General features: G+C 32.6%; 1 protein-coding gene across 1 annotated transcript; it reads left to right on the top strand.

Annotated features, from left to right (window-relative positions):
- The first annotated feature begins 493 nt into the window (after positions 1 to 493).
- On the top strand, positions 494 to 26,014 carry LOC132743401 (uncharacterized). Its single transcript, XM_060731921.1, has 15 exons — positions 494 to 793; positions 1,368 to 1,491; positions 2,873 to 3,054; positions 3,694 to 3,795; positions 4,579 to 4,707; positions 13,681 to 13,775; positions 14,489 to 14,639; positions 15,513 to 15,572; positions 16,462 to 16,641; positions 20,266 to 20,436; positions 21,463 to 21,627; positions 22,797 to 22,970; positions 24,441 to 24,578; positions 25,056 to 25,151; positions 25,861 to 26,014. The coding sequence occupies exons 1-15, from the start codon at positions 736 to 738 to the stop codon at positions 26,004 to 26,006; spliced, it is 1,971 nt and encodes a 656-aa protein (XP_060587904.1). The 5' UTR covers positions 494 to 735; the 3' UTR covers positions 26,007 to 26,014.
- Positions 26,015 to 27,219: the final 1,205 nt, after the last annotated feature.

Genomic DNA, 27,219 nt, shown 5'->3' on the forward strand with positions numbered 1-27,219 from the left:
CTCCTTCGTTAATTATATCATTCTCTTCAAATTTGCAAGCGTGGGCGGAAGTGTGATAGCACAGTATCACGTTCCCGTTTGAACTATAAAATAACGCCGCCAGTGATAGAGCTGCTATAATTCATAACTAGGTGTGCAGTGCTGTTTTTATTTATAAATGTAACACATTCACAATTAACTTAGATGTGGTTATTTTATTAATGCAAATTGTAATATTCATAAAGTTCGGAGCGCTCCCTGCATAGAAGGCAGAATATCAAAAGATTTTTCAATTATCATATAAATTGAACATACATCTGGCTGGATGCCTTACATCACTCCAGTTAATGCTCGTTTAAGTGTCTGTAAATCCCTCACATACACCAATTATAAACAACTAGCCAGACGGGCGAGCTACTTGAACTTCTATATTGATTCCGCGCGTTGCCAATTAGTGGTCGGGATCTTCCGGTAATTTCCGTTACTTTCCGTATATTTAGAAATTATCAGAAAATGTTCTTTTCATAGAAAAAGTAAAACTTGCAACAGGTGATCGGTAATTTACGGAAAATACCGTGAACTGTTCGTGAAATAGTGAATAAGATGGAATATAAATGTGAATATCTGAGAGAAGAAAAAAATCGGTCGTTAATTTCCGTGACTTGATACGATGAATAGTTCAATATATACAGGACAAGGAATCCGAAAATTTGGAACTAATTTAGAATATAATGTTATAACTCTTTGAGAAAAAAGATGAATTATTCAAGATACGTTTATTTTGTTTATTTATGTCTAACATGGATAATAGAAGGTAAGCGGTTTACTTTGAAATTCCTGTTTATGTTTGATAGAAAATAAATATCTGTATTGCGTCATGAAAGTTCTACAGTTAAGAAATACCATGTTTTCATACTTCCGGTTTCATGTGTCTGCATGTATTATTTCGGGCGGAGTGATACTGTCCTTAATTCGCTTGTTTATGTATAAATTTTTGGTATATCTTGTATAAACATTACTTATAAATTTAAGATTTCTGTTCAGAGTACCTCTAGATATTAGATGCGAATGTGTAATTTGTATTGAATGTATGAACGAACGAAAGTATGTCAGTTCTTTTTTCAGTTGAGACTATGGGGTCATTTCTTTGATTTTCTTTGATCGCTACAGCCCCTTAAGAAACCTTTGTTCACAGAATAAGCATCTATCCCCCCCAACAAGTACAGTCTGTATAAAATGTGTACCGTCGTTTATCACATGATAACACTCGAGTGCGTGCGTCCGTTCGGACAGAGAGATGGACGGAAAGAAGGATGAATTGAAATGTAATGTACATAATTAGGCTTGATAATTTGAGCTTTTAATTAAAATCTTTCCTATGTTTACAGTAGCGTCTGGTAGACTGCCGGACATTACAATAACAGAGGTATCCTCCCTATCACCGAAGAAGATTTCACTGCAATGGACGCCAACATTTGTACCCAAGAAAGGTCAATCAGAATACGTCATAAGGTAAACTGGTTTCTTTTAGGTAATACGAGATAAGTCTAAAAACAGAAAATAATGTGTTTCAACTGTGAAAAAAATAATATATCAAAATTATATATATGGCTTATGGTATATATTTCAATGTTTCGCTTCATTTCGTTTATTTTTTGTGTGTAATGTTTCGTTTATTAATTAGCTAAGTTTGCATTTACATAATTCATTCAGAGAACCGATCAAAATAACATATGCAGAACGAAACCAGACGACGAGCTTTTTGTTCTTTTCTTCTTTTTAAGAAAAAAAAGAAGGAGAAGCAGACTACTTTTTAAATATTTTTTTCCTGAATCAAAAACAAAACTCAGAGAGGGGGACAGATGTCAGCTGTCTGAACACGTGATTGCAACAAGTTCTACTGGGGTCCCTTCTTATGCTTATTTATACTTTTATATTATCAATATACTGGTTAGTTAAAGAAACAGGCTAAAATTTTACATCAATGAAGAATATCGCATGAAATAATTTGTATGTAAATGGATCGATCTATATTTTTGTAGGAACATTTTCTCTGTGGATATATTGTGGATACACTGCAATACGTAAAATGGGCTCATTTGATTAAATGTTCCTTAATTAATTCCGTAATTAAAGGATCGATATTTTAAGAAAGTATCCCACGATTCTGTTTATACTTACAATTATTTGGTATGAGAAGAGTCATTAAAAAATAAACGTTTTTGTACTTATTGTGATACGCATGATGTAGAAGAAAAATATCATTTTATAAATAAACATGTCCTTGTTATAATGATATTAGACTGGCATAGGTATCAAAACTGTACATAAATAGCACTACATGTATTATAAGCTTTGTGACAAAATCTGTGAAATAATTATGTGTTTATTGTGCAAATCGTGAAAAAATTATTCTATCTTATCAATATACAAATCATTTTATTATGGTGTTAATATTACATAGTTACGACATAGACTATAATAATGATAATGATATAACGATAATGATAATGCATGATGATAATAATAATACATAATGATAATAATAATAATAATAATGATGATAATGATGATGATGATGATGATGATGATGATGATGATAATGATGATGATGATGATGATGATGATGATGATGATAATGATGATGACGATGATTGTTGCGATGATGAACAACAATAATGACGACGATGATGATAACTTATTTTTCTTTTGTATTTTCGAGTTGAAGAGAAGTGTTAGTTACACACAGAAGTGCGATAACTTTATAAGTACGATAAATGACGAACATTCACGAACGATGTCGTACTTGTGCAAATATCTTACCGAATGCACATTTCGGTAAATTACGTAGACATTTAATCACGTGACTGTTGTAAGTGTATTATAATTTTAGGTACAAAGTGAAAGGAGGGACGTATATGAGAGCATATTCCAAGAAGACCGAGGTGATTATAAAAGATTTACTTCCGGACACGACGTACGTGATGGCCGTCAGGATGGTCAATTCAAAGACACGTGGTGACTGGTCAGACACAGTAGAAATCAAAACTAAATCAAGGTCAACTCATTCCAATGGTCAGTGAATAAAATTCTTTATACCAAATATTAAAGTGTCGGGTATTTTATTCAAATAAATTGAAGAAAAACAACAAAACAAGAAAAACCCACAAAAAACCCAAATGATATCGGTCGGTGTGCGGTTAAGCTGTATTATAAATGAATTAATGATTGATCAATCTGACATATATAAATAATTGAAAGGTGTAGCATAATGCGATGATAAATAATTTTGATAAAAAAAAGATTAGTGTTCGTTCGTACCTTTTAACGATATTTCATGCGTTCATTTATTCTTCCTTCCTTCCTTCCTTCCTTCCTTCCTTCCTTCCTTCCTTCCTTCCTTCCTTCCTTCCTTCCTTCCTTTCTTCCTTTCTTCCTTCCTTCCTTCCTTCCTTCCTTCCTTCCTTCACAGATTCATTCATGCATTCATTCATTCCTTCCTTCCTTCATTCATTCTCGCCTGTAAACTTTTTTTAAAAGATTATACTTAATGTAAATCAAAATTTTTCTGTGCAATCTGTGCACTAAATATGTACAAGAATACGATATTGTATGCGTGTTAATCCTCTTCTAACGAACATTATTACGCAAAAGGTTCATTAGAATATCATATGTAGTACTTGCTATATTCAGTATTATTTTATTGTAATTTAGATGACGTTTTTAGTAACATAACAGTGGAAGAAATAACAGAAACAGCTGTCATCTTGAACTGGACCATTAGCAAGAATATTCACCAAATAAAAGATTTTGCAGGTATGAATTTCTATGTATGTAAAAGATTCATGATCTAACCCTTAAAAAACAACAGCATTAATACCAGTTACAAAATCTGGTAATGCACAAAAGAATAAAATTTGTGAAAGAATTTGATGTTGTGAGAAAAATGACATTTCAAAGCAAAAAAGGTTTACGTCGAGTTCACCCGAGGTAATGTTTTAACTTATTGTTCCATCATAACATAATCGATTTTTGCAAACTGCAGAAAATGCATATTGGGCTTGATTTAGTGGTAAGTCACATCGATCGCAAATGTCAACAAATACGCAACAATTTATCGCCATTTCAACAAAAAGTATTCAATTTTCAGAAAAGTAAAACCAGACATATTCAGCTTCACAAAATTGTTTAGTATGGAAAAATAGATCAAGTTATAATGGCGAAATAAGTTGAAACATTACCTCTGGTGAACTCGACTTTCACCTTTTTACTTTCGTGTTCCGATGTTTTGAGGGGCTATTTCCGGTGAACGCTGTACAACAGTGATTCTATATGATGTAACTGACAAAATATGGGGAAAAACAGTTCCTTTTTACATATGAAGCAAAATAGTATTAAAGCACCAATGATTAACTGATTTTTTATCAGTTCTCATGCAAATGATATAAATTTGAGAGATTTTTTCTTGTCTTAAGCATTTGAGAATGGACACTTAAATTACGACTAAGAGAAGTAATTATGCTATTTGAAAAGGAATACGTTCAGATTAGTTTTTTTAACATCCAGTTAGGACTAACTATATGTTTTAAACTTTTCCAGATTTTCAGATAATTTTAAAAAGCAGGGACCTTCAACAGAAGCAGAAGACAAAATTATTTGGAATAGTTATACAAGATTTGATCCCAGACACGAGCTACGCCGCAAATTTATACATCATACTAGGCAATGGTAAATCATTTCTTTGCAGTAATAAATTTTATTTACAAGTATATACCGTGTCATCCGTAACATTTCATAATTCTCTCTTTTTACATTGTTTTATTTTTGTTCTAGACTTAATATAAATTCAGGTTTAAAGGTATTTAAAGACTGCACTGTTTAATTGGTTGAAGAAAATCATCATTACACTGTAAATCACTCACAGTATATCACTCATAGTATAGAACCCATAGTATATCACTCACAGTATATCACTCACAGTATATCACTCACAGTATATCACTCATAGTATATCACTCATAGTATATCACTACTCACAGTATATCACTCACAGTATATCACTCATAGTATATCACTCATAGGATATCACTCATAGTATAGAACTCACAGTATATCACTCATAGTATATCACTCATAGTATAGAACTCACAGTATATCACTCATAGTATATCACTCATAGTATAGAACTCACAGTATATCACTCATATTATAGAACTCACAGAATATCACTCACAGTATTTCACTCATAGTATAGAACTCGCAGAATATCACTCACAGTATATCACTCATAGTATATCACTCACAGTATATCACTCATAGTATAGAACTCACAGAATATCACTCACAGTATATCACTCATAGTATAGAACTCACAGTATATCACTCACAGTATATCACTCATAGTAAAGAACTCACAGAATATCACTCACAGTATATCACTCATAGTATAGAACTCACAGAATATCACTCACAGTATATCACTCATAGTATAAAACTCACAGAATATCACTCACAGTATATCACTCATAGTATATCACTCACAGTATATCACTCATAGTATAGAACTCACAGAATATCACTCACAGTATATCACTCACAGTATATCAATCATAGTATAGAACTCACAGTATATCATACACAGTATATTACTAACAGAATATAACTCACTGTATATCACTCACAGTATATTACCTACAGAATATCACTCACTGTATATCACTCACAGTATATCACTCACAGTATATCACTCACAGTATATCATTCAATATATATCACTTACAGTATATCATACACTGTATATCACCCACAGTATATCACTCACAGTATTTATCACTCACAGTATATCACTCACAGTATATCACTCACTGTATATAACTCACAGTATATCACTCACAATATATCACTCACAGTATATCATACACTGTAAATAACTCACAGTTTATCACTCACAGTATATCACTCACTGTATATCACTCACTGTATATAACTCACAGTATATAACTCACAGTATATCACTCACAGTATATCACTTACAGTATATCACTCATTGTATATCATAGAGTGTATATAACTCACAATATATCACTCACAGTATATCACACACAGTATATCACTCACAGTATATCACTCACAGTATATTACTCACAGTATATCACTCACAGAATATCACTCACAGTATATCACTCACAGTATTTAACTCACAGTATATCACTCACAGTATATCACTAACAGTATATCCCTCACAGTATATCACTTACAGTATATCATACACTGTTTATAACTCACTGTATATAACACGTGAAAATACAGATTTGGGTTTTACGCGTGCTAAAAATAGCTCGCAGTCGAATAATCCAGGTCAAGATCATCAGGCGGAACGAAAGCAGGCGACGGGTAGCAGTGTAAATACTGGACAATTATAGTTTACTGATCAGAAGGTCACGCTGCGATGCGCGCTATTGAACATTCAAGGTTTAGTGACCAAACGAACCAATAAATTACAGTCTGAAGAAGTTTTAAATATTTTTGAAAATAATGATATTGTATGTCTTACTGAGACTTGGGGAAATGAATATTGCAATTTTAATGTTAATAATTTTGAGCATTTCTTTTTAAATAGAACTGTCAATAAAGCGTCTGCAAAAAGAGCCTCGGGTGGTATTTGCATTTATGTTAGAAATGATTTTGTGACGCAAGACACGCTGGTGTTCACTAGCGAAGATGATATTACTTGTATAAAAATAAGCGGGTCTAAAATTGGCTTGACAAATGATTTATTTATTGGATTATGTTATATTGTACCCGAAAATAGTAGCAGAGAGGCTATGATTGATAACAGTACATATGATAGATTGCTTGAATACATTGTTAGTTTAGATAATAAATGTGAGAACGGCTTCAATTTTATGTTATGTGGCGATTTCAACTCTAGAACAAGTAATTTACCAGACTGGGTTGTAAGTGATAACATCGGGCATGCTGATATTTTGCCAGAAGATTATCAAATTGATGAAAATCTGTTACGCGTGTCGCAGGACAGCGGTCACGTGAACAATAATGGTCAGTTACTGTTAGATTTATGTAAGCAGACTGGTATTAGAATAATAAATGGCCGTTTAAAAGATACATTAGGCAAATATACTTTTGTTTCAAACAGAGGCTGCAGTGTTGTTGATTATTTTTTATGTACTCAAAATTTATTTGAACATGTAGATTATTTTAATGTGAATGATCCAAATGTTATTACTGATCACTGTTTAGTAGAATGTCACTTGGTATTTTGTGTAAAACAGGCTGATATTATAGATAATAAGCGGTCTTATGAAACGTCGCAATATAAATATGTGTGGTATAAAGATAATGCTAATGATTATATAAGTAAATTGAATGAAAATGATATTGTACATAAATTGAATATGTTTGATGTAAATGTTGAACAATCGCACACAGTAATGATGATATTAACTCGTGTGTAAGTGAATTTGCTAGTATTATGGATGATGTGTGCTCACCTTTATTTAAACGTAATGTTGGAAACCAAAGATCAAATACTAATTATGTAGATACGAATCAAAAGTGGTACACACAAGAATGTGATGATATTAAGCGGGCATTTTACGCTGCGCTGAATTTGTATAGAAATGATAAATCTGAGGCTAACCGTGTAAACATGGTAACGGTAAGGTCTAGATATAAGTCATGTTTACGTAATGCTAGATTTGTTTTTTGATAAAAAAGAAACTAATAAACTTGTGAATGCTAAATTTAAAAATGCAAGGTTGTATTGGAAAATGTTAAAAAACTGTGCTGGTGTTAAAGATGCTAATATACCTATGGAAACTTTTGAGCGTTATTTCAAATCTGTAAATAATCCTGAAGATCCCTTTTTTTCACCGGATGAAGATGTGTTGCATTTTATAGAAAGATATGAAAGTGAGGAGTTTAATGTTATGTTTTCTTGCTTGAACTTGCCATTTACTTATGAAAATTTATCAAACGCTATTAAACAATTAAGCAATAACAAAAGTGGAGGTCCAGATATGTATATTAATGAATTGTTTATATATGGTAAAGAGGCATTGATACCCCATTTGTTAACACTTTAACAAAAATTTTCAAGTCGGACATTTTCCAGACGTATGGTCAGAAGGATTTATAATACCTTTGCATAAAAAAGGAAGCATGAATGATGAAAATAATTATCGAGGTATTACGTTGCTCAGTGCTTTAGGTAAATTATTTACTAGAATTATCAATAATCGTTTAACGGACTGGGCAGAGACATATAGTGTTTATATTGAAGCACAGGCAGGTTTTCGGTCTAATTTAGGAACTACTGATAATTTATTTGTTTTACATGGATTGATAAATCATTTTATAAATAACAATAAACAATTGTACTGTGCTTTTATAGATTTTAGTAAGGCTTTTGATTATGTAAACAGGGACAATTTATGGACAAAATTAATCAAAATTTGGTCTTAGATGCAATATATTAAATATAATTAGATCAATGTACACATCGGTAAAGTCTAGAGTAAAATATTGTAACACTTTAAGTGATAGTTTTCAATGTACATTGGGTGTTAGACAGGGAGAAATGTTTGTCTCCTTTTTTATTTTCTATGTTCCTTAACGATATTGAAGATATGTACCTTAAACACGATGTTGAAGGGATAGATGTTAACATGTTTTAAAATGTTTTTAATATTATATGCTGATGATATTGTGATTTTTGCAAACAATAGTTTAGAGTTACAAAACAATCTTGATTTGTTGTTTGATTATTGTCAGAAATGGAAATTAGTGGTCAATGCAGCAAAAACAAAAATTATGATTTTTAGAAAAGGTGGTAGAATTTCAGATGACTTAAGATTTTATTACGATGGAAATGTTATAGAAAATTGTTAAATCATTTGTATACCTTGGTTTAGTCTTTACAGTAGGCGGTTCTTTTGCTGAAACACAAAATACACTTTCTGGACAAGCTTTAAAAGCAATTTTTAAAATGAATAAATATTTATATAAATTTATAAATATCTCCGTTAGACATAGAATAGAATTGTTCGATAAACTAATTTTGCCAATTCTTAACTATGGTAGTGAAGTATGGGGCTTTAATAAAGGATTATCAATTGAAAGATTACATATGCAATTTTGCAAACGTCTATTGAATGTTAAGAAAAGTACACAAAATGACTTTATCTATGGAGAGTTAGGTAGGATGCCACTACAGAATTTTAGATATTTATAATATAATTAGATACTGGGTGAAGTTATTATATTCAAACGACAATAGATATTGTAGAAAGGTATATGATATGTTATATAATGATGTTATTATAAATCCAACTAAACAAAATTGGTGTTCACTTACGAGAAACGTATTATGTACTCTTGGTTTTCATGATGCATGGTTGTTTCAAACAATAGGTGATGAAAAATTATTTCTTTTAAATGTTAAGCAACGTATAAAAGATCAATTTTTGCAAAATTGGTCTGGTAGGTTAAATGATTCAAGCAGAGCCTCATTGTATAAATATATTGCTAATCATGGTTTTCAGTCGTACTTAGATATTGTTGTTATTAATAAATATCGTATAAATTTGTCACGTTTACGCCTATCTTCGCACAGATTATGTATAGAGACTGGTCGGTGGACCAGGCCTACGAGCACACCAGTTATTGAAAGGAAATGTAATATATGCAATATACTTGAAGACGAGTACCATTTTGTCTTAGAATGTTCTTTGTATCATGATTTGAGAAAACAATTCATCCCAAAATATTACTGGAAGCGACCAAATATGCAAAAATTTATAGAATTGTTAATGAACGATAAAAAGCAAATCCTTAAGAATTTATCATTGTATATTGAAAAAGGCTTTTACTTTGAGAAAAACTGTGTTATATGGTAATTAATGCTTTGAATGCTAAAATTACTTCACTGTAACAAGAAATGCAGTATTTAGTGTGTATGCTTTCATGTTATTATCGATTTGATATGGTATATTTTTATATAAGTAATAATGTAGTGTATGACGTGTTTGAATAATTATACCCTATTATGTAAACCTCACTTTCTTTACATGAGATAATAATTGTTAAATAAAATGATACCTTGTGTTGAAGTTTCACAACTTTCGTTTCGGGTGAAACTTCAAATTAAGGGTGTAGTCACATATTATACGCATTTTATGTGCTCATCATTATTACGCTTTTAAGTTCAATTCCAGTCAAAGTTTTACCACTTTCGTTCTTTCGTTATTTGTCGGTAAAGCTAAAATACTCATACAGTTCGACAACATTAAAAAAAAATATATATATAACAGCAAATGCGATTATTATACCAAAACAATATTCAAAACGTGTAATTTGTTAGTCTCTATTCTTATGCATGATACGGTTTTTATTCAGAATCAGAATTGTATGGGTTTTTGAAGCAAAATAGTTATATTAATGATTACAACAATATATGAGTAGATAATATATGACACATAATTAGAAAGTCTCGCTAATCGAAAATTTGATAAATTATATTATAAATACGCCTCAGTGCAAGGGAGATAACACAAATTAATGTGAATTTGCGTTTCATGTATAGTTATGTCCCCTTTCTATTGAAATTTATGAACACATATATATAAGAGACTAAAATGATTGTGTACATATACTAGATACATGTAGAGGTATGTTCAGATATTATGCATGTATATTTTGTAATATTATATATTGTTCAAAATTTATTTGTAATATATGTACCACATGGGTTTATGACCTTCTGGTTTTGATTGAATAAAATCTTGAAATCTTGAAATATGACTCACAGTATATTACTCACAGTATATCACTCACAGTATATCACTCACAGTATATAACTCACAGAATATCACTCACTGTATATCACTTACAATATATCACTCACAGTATATCACTTACAGTATATCACTTACAGTATATCACTCACTGTATATAATACAGTGTATATAACTCACAGTATATCACTCACAGTATATCACTTAACAGTATATCACTCACTGTATATCACAGTATATTACTCACTTTATATCACTCACTGTATATAACTTACAGTATATCACTCACAGTATATCACTCACAGTATCTCACTCATGGTATATCACTCACAGTATATCACTCACTGTATATTACTCACAGTATATCACTCACAGTATATCACTCACAGTATATCACTCACAGTATATCACTCACAGTATATCACTCACAGTATATCACTCACAGTATATCACTCACTGTATATCAGACACTGTATATCACTCACAAGTATATCACTTACAGTATATCATACACTGTTTATAACTCACTGTATATGACTCACAGTATATCACTCACAGTATATCACTCACAGTATAATCACTCACAGTATATCACTCTCAGTATATCACTTACAGTAAATCACTTACAGTATATCACTCACAGTATATCACTCACAGTATATCACTCACAGTTTATCACTCGCAGTATATCACTCACAGTATATCACTCACTGTATATCACTGACAGTATATCACTGACAGTATATCACTGACAGTATATCACTCACAGTATATCACTCACAGTATATCACTTACAGTATATCACTCACAGTATATCACTCACAGTATATCACTCACAGTATATCACTCACAGTATATCACTCACTGTATATCACTCACAGTATATCACTCACTGTATATCACACACTGTATATCACTCACAGTATATCATACACAGTATATCACTTACAGTATATGACTTACAGTATATCACTCAAAGTATATCACTCACAGTATATCATACAAAGTATATCACACACTGTATATCACTCACAGTATATCATTTACAGTATATCACTCACAGTATATCACACACTGTATATCAATCACAGTATATCACTTACGTATATCACTTACAGTATATCATACACAGTATATCACTCACAGTATATCACTCACAGTATATCGCTCACAGTGTGAGTATATCACTCACAGTATAACACTCACAGTGTGAGTATATTACTCACAGAATATCGCTCACAGTGTGTGTATATCACTCACAGTATATCACTCACAGTGTGTGTATATCACTCACAGTATATCACTCACAGTGTGAGTATATTACTCACAGTATATCACTCACAGTATATCACTCACAGTATATCACTCACAGTATATCACTCACTGTATATCACTTACAGTATATCACTCACAGTATATCACTCACAGTATATCACTCACAGTATATCACTCACAGTATTTAACTCACAGTATATCACTCACAGTATATCACTCACAGTATATCACTCACAGTATATCACTCACTGTATATCACTTACAGTATATCACTCACAGTATATCACTCACAGTATATCACTCACAGTATATCATACACTGTTTATAACTCACTGTATATGACTCACAGTATTTCACTCACAGTATATCACTAACAGTATATCACTCTCAGTATATCACTTAGAGTATATCACTCACAGTATATCACTCACAGTATATCACTCACTGTATATCACTCATTCACTCACTGTATATCACTCACAGTATATCGCTCACAGTGTGAGTATATCACTCACAGTATATCACTTACAGTATATCACTCACAGTATATCATACACAGTATATCATATACAGTATATCAGACACTGTATATCACTTACAGTACATCATACACAGTATATCACTCAATTATCACTCACAGTATATCACACACTGTATATCACACACTGTATATCACACACTGTATATCACTCACAATATATCACTTACAGTATATCACTTACAGTATATCATACACAGTATATCACTCAAAGTATATCACAAACAGTATATCATACACAGTATATCACACACTGTATATCACATACTGTATATCACTCACAGTATATCACTTACAGTATATCACTCACAGTATATCACACACAGTATATCACACACTGTATATCACACACACAGTATATCACTTACTGTATATCATTAATAGTATATCACTCACAGTATATCACTCACAGTATATCACTCACAGTATATCACTCACAGTATATCATACACAGTATATCACACACAGTATATCACTCACAGTATATCACTCACAGTATATCACTTACAGTATATCACTCACAGTATATCATACACAGTATATCATACACAGTATATCAGACACTGTATATCACTTACAGTATATTACTCACAGTATATCACTCAAAGTATATCACTCACAGTATATCATACACAGTATATCACTCACAGTATATCATACACAGTATATCACTCACACTATATCATACACAGTATATCACACACTGTATATCACACACTGTATATCACTGACTTTTATCACTCACAGCATATCAGACTCTCTTATAACAGCCATTGTTTATCACATACTATATATGAGTAATTGTATATCAAGCACTGTTAATCACTTAGTCTAAATTATGTATAATAACAAAATTACTTACTGTATACATATCACACGTAGCTAAAAAATAATACAGAATTTTATTGTGGAATTGGGTAAAGTACTTTTTTCTCAAGAATCTGGATGATTCTCTGGAGCCCTGAATATCTAACTTGTCAACTTTCAATTTAATTGTGGCTAATTGTTGTTCGTTGACCACGCCTATTCGTTAACCACGCCTACTTTCATGAGACATATTATCAACATTTCTAGGTAAGAAGATACGGACCGGTAGAACAAAGTTTCAGACACTGGAACTTCAGAGAAAACCTCCGAGGAAACTCAAGGTCAAATCAGTAACACAAAAGGTAAGTTTCAAGGTCAAATCTTTCGCACAAAGGTAAGTTTCAAGGTCAAATCTGTCACAAAAAACAACAACAAAAATCTGTCACACAAAAGGTACGTGCAAGGTTAAATCTGTCACACAAAATGTATGTATATGAAGGTCAAAGCTGTTACAAAAAAGGTAAGTTTCAAGGTCAAATCTTTCGCACAATGGTAAGTTTAAAGGTCAAGTTTGTCACAAAAAAAAAACGGCAAAAATCTGTCACGCAAAAGGTATGTTAAAAGCACTTTGACAAAATGTTTAAAGATATTTCCGTTCTTCATTTACTGTCTAAAAAAGACGTAAAGTATGAGATCATGGCTTTTAATATATTGTTCCTTTCTCGCAGATTAGAGTCTTTATGTTGTGAGTTAATGTTCGTTGAATCTTGTTTTGACATTGCTTCTGCCTCTTCATATTTGCTTTTGGTTTTACGTCGTACCAACACAGTAGAGATCTTATGGTGACTTTCACCTTCAATAACTGTTTTATAAGTAGAACCACCGACGTTTTGTATACTACCTGGATACCTTTCCATGAAAGTATCCAAAGCTCCTGGCGGGATTCGAACTGACGGCAGTGAGAAGCAAATGGTTCAAAGTCAACGACTTTAACCTCTCGGCCACGGTCGCCCTGTCCTGTCTCATACCGAGTCTTCTATCTAATGTGTTTGTTTTCTCTTTTTATCGTACGCAGGCTATTGCAGTTAAATGGAAGCACATAAAACCTTCATCTGGTAACGAAAGTCTGTCGGGATATGTCCTAGAATATAAACAGAAAGGATCTGATAGCACAGACGCTTGCAGTGTGGCCATTGTCAGCACGAAAAAATCGTTCAAAATTCAAGGTAACAATGCGTTCATATAATTGATTTTTAGTATCGATTATCGTTCTGCGCTCACTGGTTATCGATAGTCGCTTTGTGCTCACTGGCCTTTCCAATTTTATTTCACGACCAAAATCTATTTCATTATTACATGAATAGTTTAAATTTTCTAAATTTTGCTATAAATATGTACAATAGTTTCTAGAGGATGGTCATACAATTCTTTAATTCATTTGCACGTGTCGCAGTTTTCATGAAAACAAATCTATCTAACTTTTCTTTAATGAAAAACAAACTTTTTATTACCCAGAGCAAAATCGTTACTGACGTTTTATCATTCTGGCCCGTCCGCTTAGATCAATAGCGGGGGCATTGGACTGTTAAATCAAAGGTTCCTGGCTCGATTCTCCGGCGAACCAAATCCTCCGTAATCGGTCATTGATGTCTGATGAAGGAAAAGCCAGTTCTGTTGACAAACAGTCGTGATATGACAAAACAGTGTTGAAATTGGTAAAAAACAAAACTCAAAAAGAAATAAAACAGACATTGTCTTCTGTTAATTTTTCGACAATTTTATTTACAAAAATGCACATGTCCCACAATAGCGGGAAACATCAGCAGTATACATACATAGATATACAAAAATACATAATGGAAAACGGCTAAATTTTTATTCTTATGATGATAGTTATATATAGATTCAATATGGTGAGAAAAAAATATATTTATGTTAACATATTAAGTATGATTAATAGATCAAAATAAATGTTCACTCCTTTCTTAATAACCTGAACGAGAAGAACAGAGCTAAATCGTTACTGACTTGTTCATATTTTCTTACAGTCCTATAAACGTAACGTAAGTTAGTCGTTACTAACGTTTTATTGGTTTCAGGGCTTCTTCCCGACATGAGATATTCTGTAAGAGTTGCAGGCGTTTTTAACGATGTTACAGGTATAATTATTGTTGTTTGTTTTTATTTTATATCTATATCTAACTTAGAAAGTGGTTAGAAAGAACCATAGTTTTGAAATTATAACAATTAGAACTAAATTAAAGACATATCAGAAATTTCTGCAGTAAAATGAAGCACCTTTGAAATTTCTTTAGTTAATTGAAACAATAAATATATGGAAATTATTTTGTTAATTGAAACAGATATCCGTCAGTTTTCATAAACGCAAAGAAGAGGGGAGGTTCAGGAAACCGTTCATATTTGTCTTCTCTCAATTGTGCATCACTTTAATTATCTTCAATAATTATTATCTAGATACAATTCCGAACATTTCTACAAAAATTAATGAAGGAAGCTTACTATATTTATTTCAAATTGTGATTATTTTAAAATGCAAAGCTTCCTATTTCACTGACGTCACGCTTAAGAGTATTTAAAGAACTGTAATTATTTCCTTATCAAGATTAAGAAATGCTCATACATTTGAACCATAACTTGTCCTGACATAAGGAAAAGAAAAAGAAAAGAAAAGAGAAAAAAACCTTGCCGCATTGTAACTTTGTTTCTTCGCTGAAAATGAGTACTCTTCAAAAAAGGAGGTTCTCAATTATAAATGGCGTACGCTACTTAAAAATAAGGTGTATATTACGACATAATATCGGTCTCGTCAGTCTCGCGAGAGTCAAAATGGCGACAATCAGTGAACTTACTCTCAAGCAATAAATATTATATTAAAACATGAATTTCTCTATGATATAAAAGCTTTCATGTCACCTCTTAAAGGATAAATATTGATATAAGACAGACATCAATATATCCCTTCATAATCCTTTAAATGTATGTTTGTTATACATAAAGTACCATAATTAATTCTTTTTAAAACCACAGGACCATTCACCGAGTGGCTGCGAGTCAAGACCTTGGAGACAACAGAAGAAAATCAAGATGTGTTGGTGTATTGCACGTCACCAACTAGCGTTATGTTGTTATGGCAACTATTTCCGGGGATGACTAATGTGTCCAGCATAAAAGTAAAAGTATCAACCAGAGATGAGAGGTCTTTTTATGGTAAGTTATTAATAGCATATTTTGAAAATAAGTGTTAATTCATTTTGAGTGAGACTAAAAAATGTGTTGGAGCACGGCACTAAATACCGTATTCCGTACATACCGGACAAGGCGCATGAATGATTTAACGCTAAAATTACACTTTTTCATGAACCGAATTGCACATGAAGGCGTCCACTTCATCTTTTCTTACCGATTTATACACAATTATGAATTTTAAATGTAACAACTGGGTGATTTGACTAGCAAATATAATATTCTGAGCGAACTATATTTTGTAGAAAATCTAAAGATTTTTTTCTCCAAAATTTCGACCTTCATAATCAATGTAATAAAAAATTTTCACCATCGTATATAAAAAAGATTTTAGTCCATGCCGAAATTCAAACCAACAGCGGTAAGGCCCTGTCACACTAGCCTGCGCTTTTACTGCGTTTGTACGGCGTTGTTAAATGTAACAAAGCGCCGCGAGATCGCAAGAAAAATCATATATTTTTGATGACAAGGAGACTTAACAGCGTCCTTACGGCGATCATGGCGTTGCTACGGAGCTTCCATGGCATTTTAACGTGTTCTTATGGCGTTATATTTGGCGATTGTCTGCGTTCGGACTTCGCTTTAACTGCGTTCTTTGCGCTTCCACTGCGCTTTCACGGCGCTCACACGGCGCTATCGCGGCGTTCACACTGCGTTTAAATCGTGCTTGATATACCAGCGAGCACTTTTTCTGAATTGTCGTGTACCTGCTGCAACTGCATGCAAGCAATATACCAGCTTCTTGCCGTTCATCATCCATGGTGGAAAGGACATTTATTTGCAAACAAGTTTTATATATACAGTGGAAACCCTCTATTAACACCAAACCGACTGGACTTAAGGCACAGTGATTTATATTGCGGATGGTCTTAATTTTGGCTATAATCATCAAGGCATATATATTTCATAACACCTTTATTTGAATTTTTATGTGTAAAGATGTTTAAAAAATTATATTATAACCTTCAAATATTACTATAAACTGATGTTATAATATTTAATCCTAATACGAACTTAAGTCCTTAAGTCTGAAGATATTTAATATTACAGATTGATTTTCATAGGACTTGGTCTTGTTTCATATTCATAATTCACCTATTAATTAAGAAATTAATTCTTCACAAAATAAATTTGCAGAAAAAAAAACATATAACCACTCTGAAATTTATGTTCTCACCTTTATACAGTTTTCCAATCATAACAGTTGTAACACTTTGTTTCATCAAGTGTCATGCTTTAGAGAATTCAAACAGATGAATAACAACAAACTTGTGATCTGAATAGGTATTGACTGCAATATCAGTGGTTAAAATAAATAAATCAATGCATTGGAACTGAAACTGGTGGTCATAAAAGTGGATATGTGGTGTGGTCTTAATTGTGGACCATGTAACCATTAACATAAATAACAGAAAATTCCGTTTTTTTTTTTAATTGGTCTTAATGCCGGGGTGATCTTCATTCCTGAGTGGTCTTAATTAGGAATTCTGCTGTACTGTATTCTGCAATTTCAGATGAACGCAGTAGAATCGCATTAAGAGCGCCATGGTCGTAGTGACAGTGCCATAAAGTCGCAGTAAAGGCCCTGTCACACCAGACTGCGCTTTCACTGCGTTTGCACGGCGTTGTAAAATTTAACAAAGCGCCGCGAGATCGCAATAAAAAATGTTATATTTTTGTTGACATTAAGACTTTATGGAGTCTTCACGGCGTCCCCACGGCGATCATGGCGATGTTACGGAGCTTTCACGGCGTTTTAATTGACGATTGTCTTCGTTCGGATCGCGCTTCTACGACGTTCTTTGCGCTTTCACTGCGCATTTACGGCGGTCATACTGCGTTCTCGCGGTTTTCACACTGCCCTGAAATCGTAAAGCTCTGTAAAAGCGCCGTGTACACGCAGTATAAGCGCGGTAAATACGCCGCACAAACTCCGTACAAGCCCCGTGGATAACCACCGCGTTCATTCGGCGTTCCTTTTGCGCTTTCACGGCGCTCCTGTTGCGTTGTAGGAGATGCTACGGAGTTGCTACGGCGTCCTATCTGCGATCCCACTGCGCTCATTTTAGAACGCCGAGTGACGGCGTTTGTTTTGAACATGCTCAAAATTCGCGCCGTCGGTCGGCGTTCTATGCGATGCCACAACGATGATACGACGATGCTGCGGCGATGTTTGCGATCTTACTGCGCTCACCTCGGCGTTATGAAGTTTCACTGGACGCTGTGAGAACGCCGTCCTAGTGTGACAGGGGTTTTAGCGCGTTTTAGAAAAATACAGCTTCGTGCAAACGCAGTATAAAGCGCGGTAGAGACACCGCACAATCTCTGTACAAGCGCCGTGGCTTACCATGGCGTTCATTTGGCGATCCTTCTGCGCTTTCACGGCGTTCCTGTTACGTTGTAGGAGATGTTACTGAGTTTCTACGGCGTCCTTACTACGATCCCACTGCGCTCTTATCAGAACGCCGAGTGACGGCGTTTGTTTTGAGCATGTTCAAAATGCGCGCCGTCAGTCAGCGTTCTATGCGATGCGACTGCGATGCTGCGGCGATGCTACGATGATGTTTGCGATCTTACTGCGCACACCTCTGCGTTCTGAATTTTCTTTGGACGCCGTGAGAACGCCGCCCTGGTGTGACAGAGACAAGAAATTAAAGCCACGAACCATAACCACTCCGCCCCGAGAAATATTGTATTGTAATGAGAAAATAGGGATGTTACAATAAATTCTTGTTCGTGGGTATAATTTTGCTAAAGTGGGTTTAATTTCTCTAAATTGGGTTTAATTTCTCTAAAGTGGGTTTAATTTCTCTAAATTAGGTTTAATTTCTCTAAAGTGAGTTTCATTTTTCTAGAGTGGGTTTAATTTTGCTAAACTAGGAGAGTTCTGCAAAAGGCAAGTGAGCTAAACACGATAATCTGGAGACTCTCTAGCAAAGTTTTGTAAGCAGGTCTGAACCTAGCAAATAAATAGGATTGAAATACTATAAATAATAAAAAAATATATGAAAAAATAAGGCACCGCTGTGAAATGCTCAATTTGTTAGCTCGTCTGTTTCGAAGAAAAGAGTCGAGCTATTATAATTGCTGTGTCGTCGTAGTGGTCGTTTTCGTCGTCGTACAAAATAACTTCAATGTAGCCCCTTTATTCAAACGCTTTAAAAGTTATCAGCTTGAAACGTGGAATACTTGCTTATCATGGCAAGGTTCAGTTGTTAGACAAAGGGCATAATTATGACAGCTATTTTTTGAAGTAATGCCCCTTTTAATTAATTAAGATTTGTTGTCAAAATTGCTGATAACGGACGATTGATAACACCGGATGCGGTGCTCTTGTGATTTTAGGTACATGCGATGAACATCAGTGGTATGCTTAATATATTGTTTTGCAGTTGAGCCAAACTTATTCTACATGACATTAAAAGATAAATGCTTAAAACTAGAAGAAATATATAAACCAGTATGAATTGCTCTTTTGGTTTAAGTTACGTGTGAAAAAATATTGGCAAGGGTATACTGCAAATCACTTAATATTCGCGTGATCTTTATTTCGCAAAAACACCATTTCCCAAATCGTTTTTGTTACAGTTGAGCAGAATGTACTCGTGGACAGTAAAGAATTTGTTGTTGACGGTGATAAGAGTGTAATAGAGGTGAACGACCTGATTCCGGAAACTCGATATCAGGTGACTTTAGAGTTCAGAGGGATTAACAATCATTGTAAACAGTACAAAATGCAAAATTTTGTTACCGTAGAAGGTATGTTTACTTTATTTAGTGATATTAAGGAAAAATCTGTTAAAATGTGTTTCTTTTGTTTGTGTAAAAACAGGTTGAGATAAGATCTCATTGGACCTTGTTGGCCAATAAGAGCGAAAAGTTGACAAAGCGAGTTCAAAGTATTCTACAGTAATAATATTAATATTCGATTATTTAAGGTTGAACACGAGGTCACACTGGTCTTTTATGTTTACAATTGAAATGTATTGGTTAATTCGATCAAGATGATTACTAAACCTACTTAAATAGAGAAAGGCAGTTTATAATAATAATTATAATAATAATAATAATGATGATGATCATGATGATGATCATGACAACGATGATGATGATGATGATGATTATGATGATGATGATGATGATGATGATGATGATGATGATGATGATGATGATGATGATTATGATGATGATGATGATGATTATGATGATGATGATGATGATGATGATGATGATGATGATGATGATGATGATGATGATGATGATGAAGAGGAGGAGGAGGAGGAGGAGGATAATAACAATATATCAATAAAAATAATAATAATAATAATAATGATTATAATAATTATGATAATAATTATAATGATAATAATAATTATGATAATAATTATAATGATAATAATAATTATGATAATAATTATAATGATAATAATAATTAACAGCAATAAATTAGGTTAACAGTTGAATTAAATAGAGAATTTAAGAAACGACAATTGCAAATGACTGCAAATTCGTGTATATTCCTTCTTTTACATGAACTATGTTATTCATTTTACCTTAAACTGTTAAATATAAATACAACAGAAGTGTTATTATGCATACATAATATATTGTACTGTTCAAAATGTATTTAGAATCTACAATATAAGTATTTATATTTTTTTATTTTTCTATTTCTTACGGGTTTGATTGAATTTGTTCCTATTTTTAAAATTTATTCATATTTTTATAATTTGTTACTATTTTTAAATAATTTGTAACTATTTAAAAATGTGTTACTATTTTTAGCAAAGTGTGTTGAAGGTTGCATAATTCAGCCGCTAAACGAGTCGTATATTTACGAGTCATACCTTCGTATGATTCCGTTACCAAACGACATTTACCTCGTCACGTGGCAGTACTATAGACAATTTACAAACCAATCAGAGTTCAAATACGTCATTAGAGTTTTAGGTAAGAACAACGTCTGCAAGCAAGCAATGTTTTTATGGCCTTATTGTGAATTAAATTTAAACAGATCTACAAATTTACTCTTATTGTAATTCAAAACTTGAAAGACTATTTTAATTACTTTGTTCAAACATTATCAAAGCTGAATGTTATTTTAAGAGAAAAATGGAAATAAAAGTTTAAAGGAGACGTTTTTGGCCTTTCTAAAATTTATTTTACATGGCGATACAGGTGTTTTCTCTTCATATGAACCAGATAAATTCGGTGAAAGTGATTTCTGTTTTTAATTTGATTTGTTATTATCAATTTCTTTATATGTTTTATTCAATTTATTTTTGAATTGAAAGAACGGCACTTAATAAAGATATTGACACCCCAACTCCAGTCCCCTTTATGTATATACGACATTTAATGCATAATTTTCAACGACGTACAAATTGAAAATTGTCATGAACTATAAAAGCTGCATGCATCTTGATGAGTCAAACTATTTTTCGAAAATCAACCTTGAAAAATATGAAGTAATATTTTTTTTTAAAAGAAAAACGTTTAATTTAAGAAATAATTTATATCTTTTGACATTAATGACCGAGTTTTCCATATTAATCACCATATTTGCACTGCTTGAATAACGCAGTAAGCGCAAGTTTTTGAATATTCTGGCCAGTCTTTGGTAATTTTCGAAGATTCTATGTGTCGTTTGCAATGCGTAAGTTACTTTCTTTGATCATTTGAGTATATAATACTTTTTAAAACATCTAAAAAAAATCACGAAAATTAGCATGGATCTTGAGGCACGCTGCTTTAAATTACAAGAAATAAATGAGCCGCGTCACGACAAAACCAACGAAATGGATTTGCGACCAGCACGTATCCAGACCAGCCTGCGCATCCGCGCAGTCTCATTAGGGTCCACGCTGTTCGCTTACAAACCCTATTACAAGTAGAGAAACTGAAAGCGAACAGCATGGATCCTGATCAGACTGCGCGGATGCGCAGGCTGGTCTGGATCCATGCTGGTCGTAAACCCACTATGTTGGTTTTGTCATAACGCGGCTCAAATAGTAACAGTCTCATGACGTCACATTCGTAAACCCACTATGTTGGTTTTGTCATGACGCGGCTCAAATAGTAACACTCTCATGACGTCACATTGTTGCAATTATTTTCAGGAGAACCATTTTTGAATCAGCTTTCAGCCAACCTTGTTCCAAACGGTAACAGATACTCTCTTCTGACACAGTTGAACCGGAGTAAAACGTACACCATAAATCTTCAGGTCTTCAGTTCGAGCCATGGGGGTCGACCTTTAGCGTCACAGTATCTTCTAGTGATGCCCATGTCGGGTAAAAAAACTTTTTAAAGATATACTATGTTTATCTTTGGGTAAAATACTATTATCGCAAAACTTTATTGAAATCTAGTAAATTCTTCCCGAATATGACTAATTTGAATAAATAAATGATTAAAGTGTGTTCGGAAAAATGCATTGTCTATTAATTTGTTCTAGTCTTATAAAAACTGCCTGTTTTATTTTAAACGTTACTTTGTAATCATAATGCGAGTAAAGTTTAAAACGTAACATTTTCTGTGTGTATTCAAAAGATGTTTATTTTACATTAAAATGACGACTGTATAATAGTTATCAGTTTTTTTCTTCAAATATTAAATTTGAGCATAATATATCTTTTAAAAAGATAACAATTTAAACGTTCACTGCTGTGAAGACCTAACAGTATTAAGTAAAAGATATTATTTTAATTATTATGCCCCCTCCCCCATGGTAATTGCAAGGGGGCATATAGTGTTACTCCTGTACGTGCGTGCGTTGGTTTGTGTGCTTGAAATCCTTGTCCCGCCCCTAACTCATACATCAAAGGATTTTGAAATAATGTTTAAGTCAGTTGTTATCAACGGCCATCAGACCTCTTACTTTAAAAGGTATGTTATTGCTAAAAAGTTTATAAAATCCAGCTATGCTGTCTTGTCAAAACATCTTTATTAACTAATATTGCTCTAAAATATTTCTCCAGATCATATGCCAACTGAAATAATTTCTGTCATATAATAGAATCAATTTGTTTTTTGTTTTTGTCACCTCCATTTTCTTCCATTTTTTTCCCTTGTATTTTCTTTTTGACCATTTGGTCTTATATCTGTTTATTGCAAAATACCTCATTTCTTTGTAAATGTCTTATTAATTTTCATCTGGACGAATTTTGTGAATAATAATGCTATGAACTATAAATAGTTAACTGTTATAACTGGGAGAGGACACTTATAGGCTTTCATAGCTGTCTTCCTTATGTGTAAATATTGTTCATCATAATGTTTATATATCGAATTTATATGTATGTTTTAAAAAAGTAGGTATCGTTACAGAATAATAAATGGCATGAATTAAGTCTGGATGTTACACTCTACATGCTACAAGAATCGAAATTTGATATGTATATGTGATTGCATTTTTCAGCGGTCAAGGTGGCTAAAAGTTAAAAACTGTTGACGTCGAAATCTCGTTTTAAGATTTCTGTTGTTTTTTCACTAATATATTGGAATTGATACCTACATGTCCGAAAAAAAAAAAAAAACAAACAAAAACGTCCTGACTACGAAAACTCGATGGTTTCACATTTTTCATTGAAATTTTTATAATATTACTTTTTTTTCTTTGGTTCTCATTTACGTATACCTTTTGAACTTGGTTATTGTGTTGATTTAAAAGTAAATCAAAACAAGATGGTTCGAACCATCGATCTATTGGCCGGTCTACCTGCCAAGCTGTTGAAACAGAAATGTATTTTTTTGTATTTTAGAGATTTGGCATGGTGACATGAAGGAAATATCTAACGTGGAGTCCTCAATTATCTACCCATGGTCGGCAACTAGCATTGATATTATTATGAATTTAATTGACAGAAATGAAACAGCATTGTTTGAGACATTTGATTCCTGTAAGTTTAGGAGAAAATGGTGATGATGATGATTATAATGATGATGATAATGATGATGATGACGATTATCATAGTAATACTTATGATGAAAGTAATAATAATAATAATGATTATGGTGATGATAGTGATAATGATGATGATGATCACGATGATGCTGATGTTGTTGTTGTTGTTGATGATGATGTAGATGATACTAGTATACATGATGATGTTGATTATAACTATTTTTGTTGTTGTTGATGATGATGATGACGGTTATGATGTTAATGTTGATGATGATGATTTTGATAATACTAATAATACTAATGATACTTCTTATAATAAAAGTAACAATTGTAATTATAATAAAAACAATAATCATGAATACTATCTCGTTTAAAGAGAGTTATTTTAAGACATCAAGTGACCATTTTATTCTCCTTTTAAAACACAATATCTGTTTCAAGGACGATCTGAAGTTCAATGTTTCTATTCCAGATGATGTTCAAAACATACCAGAAGCAAATATTACACTTCTCTCCAAATTAAACGTGGAAGAAACCTGGGCCGGAAATATATCTACAACTCCCATAGGTAATAGTTCAAGTTTTTATCTCATTACCGTGCCGATTTTGCGACTCCGTAAAAATGGTATTGCACGGCCGTACATATAATTTTGACTTGACGTCATTTGCGTTATACAAACAAAGCGTAAAGACGCGCTTAATGTTAGCGTTTATACTATAGGCGCGTCAATGAAAAATGATTCAGAGGCTCGCATTATATTATTTTATTAAATTCGTTTAATTATTTAGTTAATATTAGTTAATATGCCTTTATATATTGTTACATAGAATACAGTCGCGATTGCGTGACACAAATGTTGTTTTTTTATTTTGATATGACAGACAATGATTCAATATTTAGAAAAAACAAAACACAAACAAACAAAATCTAGCAAAATATTTGTAAGCAGTAGAAAACAGCAGCAATACGCTAAAATATAATGTGCATAAAGCACATGGGAGTAAAATAATAGCTCCATAGTGCAATTTCAGCTAAACTGACGTCACTGTCAACGGAAACATGGACATTTTAGTATCTAAATGAACACAGGAGTAAATCGAACCAGCTTCAATTGAAAATAAATCAATTGATTGGTGAACTTTGTGCTTATATAAGAAATATTGCAAGAAGTATTGCGAGTTTGCTAGATTTATTTATAATATATAATATATAAAAAATTGAAATAAAGTTATTCTTATGTATTTCAATGCATGCATGATTTTTAAACTTTTAACAGTACCACAAATCCATCCAATGGAAGACGTGGTCATACAAGAAGACAAGTCATTAGTGATCACGTGTTTTGCCCAAGGTGATCCGTATCCAATGACGTCATTGCTAAATATATCCTCCAATCAGACGCTAGGGGGTGAGGGAAATTGATGTAAACCAAACTATGTTTGTAAGTTAATTGTTCTTTTATCTTCAGAACCTTTTAAATGTTTTTTTTCATTGGCAAGCCTTTCATTTTCTATAAAATTCTAAAATTGGTCAAGCAGAGAGGTGACGATTTTGTGTCCTACACTATAGCATATAATTCCAACTTTTAGATGGTGGAGGAATACCTCGAGTGCCACTTTATCCCAATGCTTTATTTCAGGCCAGAACAAACAGTTTTCCTATGATATTGAAAATTATTTTGTTAAACGGACAAAGCAAAAGTCATATGACGATCTTCCAGCTTTAAATTATGGAAAAGTTACCTCAGGTGCGCCTGTGTTCCCTTGCTTTATTTTTTTAAGGCCAGAGCGGCTTAAGAAATTAAATTTAACCTTCTTTAAAACCAACATCTTTCACCCAGCAAAGACCAACATTTTTGTCTCCTTTAGCCTTAAAGGAGTTGCTCTGCAGAAATTGTTCAAAATTTAGATGACAATCCTTAAATTTTCTTAACTATCAAATAATCAAATTAACTATAAAAATATATCAAATTTTGAACTATCATATTACCTTGTTGGTAAATCATATTCAAAATATTTTGGAGGACCGTTGCCGAGCGATTAAGGTTGTTGACTTTCAACCATTTGTCCTTTACATCTGTGGATTAAAATGATGCCGTTAAGGACTTTGGATTATTTCATATCGAGAACTTAAATTATACATTCTAGCAAGACTGACTTTACAAATTCTTTTCAGATAACCTGTACTCTAACTACAACAAATAAAGGTCATTTTAAGTTTTTTAACACTTAAAGTAAGGTATAATATATTTGTTTTGTAGCTAAAATCACGTTTGTCAATTTTTTACTTAGTTTTTTTTTTAAATTATAAATCGTATGAACTAGAGATGTGCGTTTTTAAGGTAGCATGCCTCCAGATTCCTGCTTATTTTCACGACAATTTTTTGAAAAATAATGTTTTTTTTTTAAAAGGCAAATTATTGTGAAGTGTACAAAGAACTACATGTATGTTACATATTGAATTAACAAACAGAGGTCAAAATAAGCAAATAATAGTCTTTACTGCGTTAGAAACGCAGTTGAAATATGTTGCTAAATGCTCCAAAAATCAGTCATACTATGAAAATAATTCCACAAATCTTGAAATTCTTGCTATTTCTTTTTACTTTTTTTTCACATTTTTTTGTAGATTTTTC

This window comes from Ruditapes philippinarum, unplaced genomic scaffold, assembly GCF_026571515.1.
Source record: "Ruditapes philippinarum isolate M1 unplaced genomic scaffold, ASM2657151v2 ctg5255_1_1_1_1, whole genome shotgun sequence".
Classification (NCBI taxonomy): Eukaryota; Metazoa; Mollusca; class Bivalvia; order Venerida; family Veneridae; genus Ruditapes; species Ruditapes philippinarum.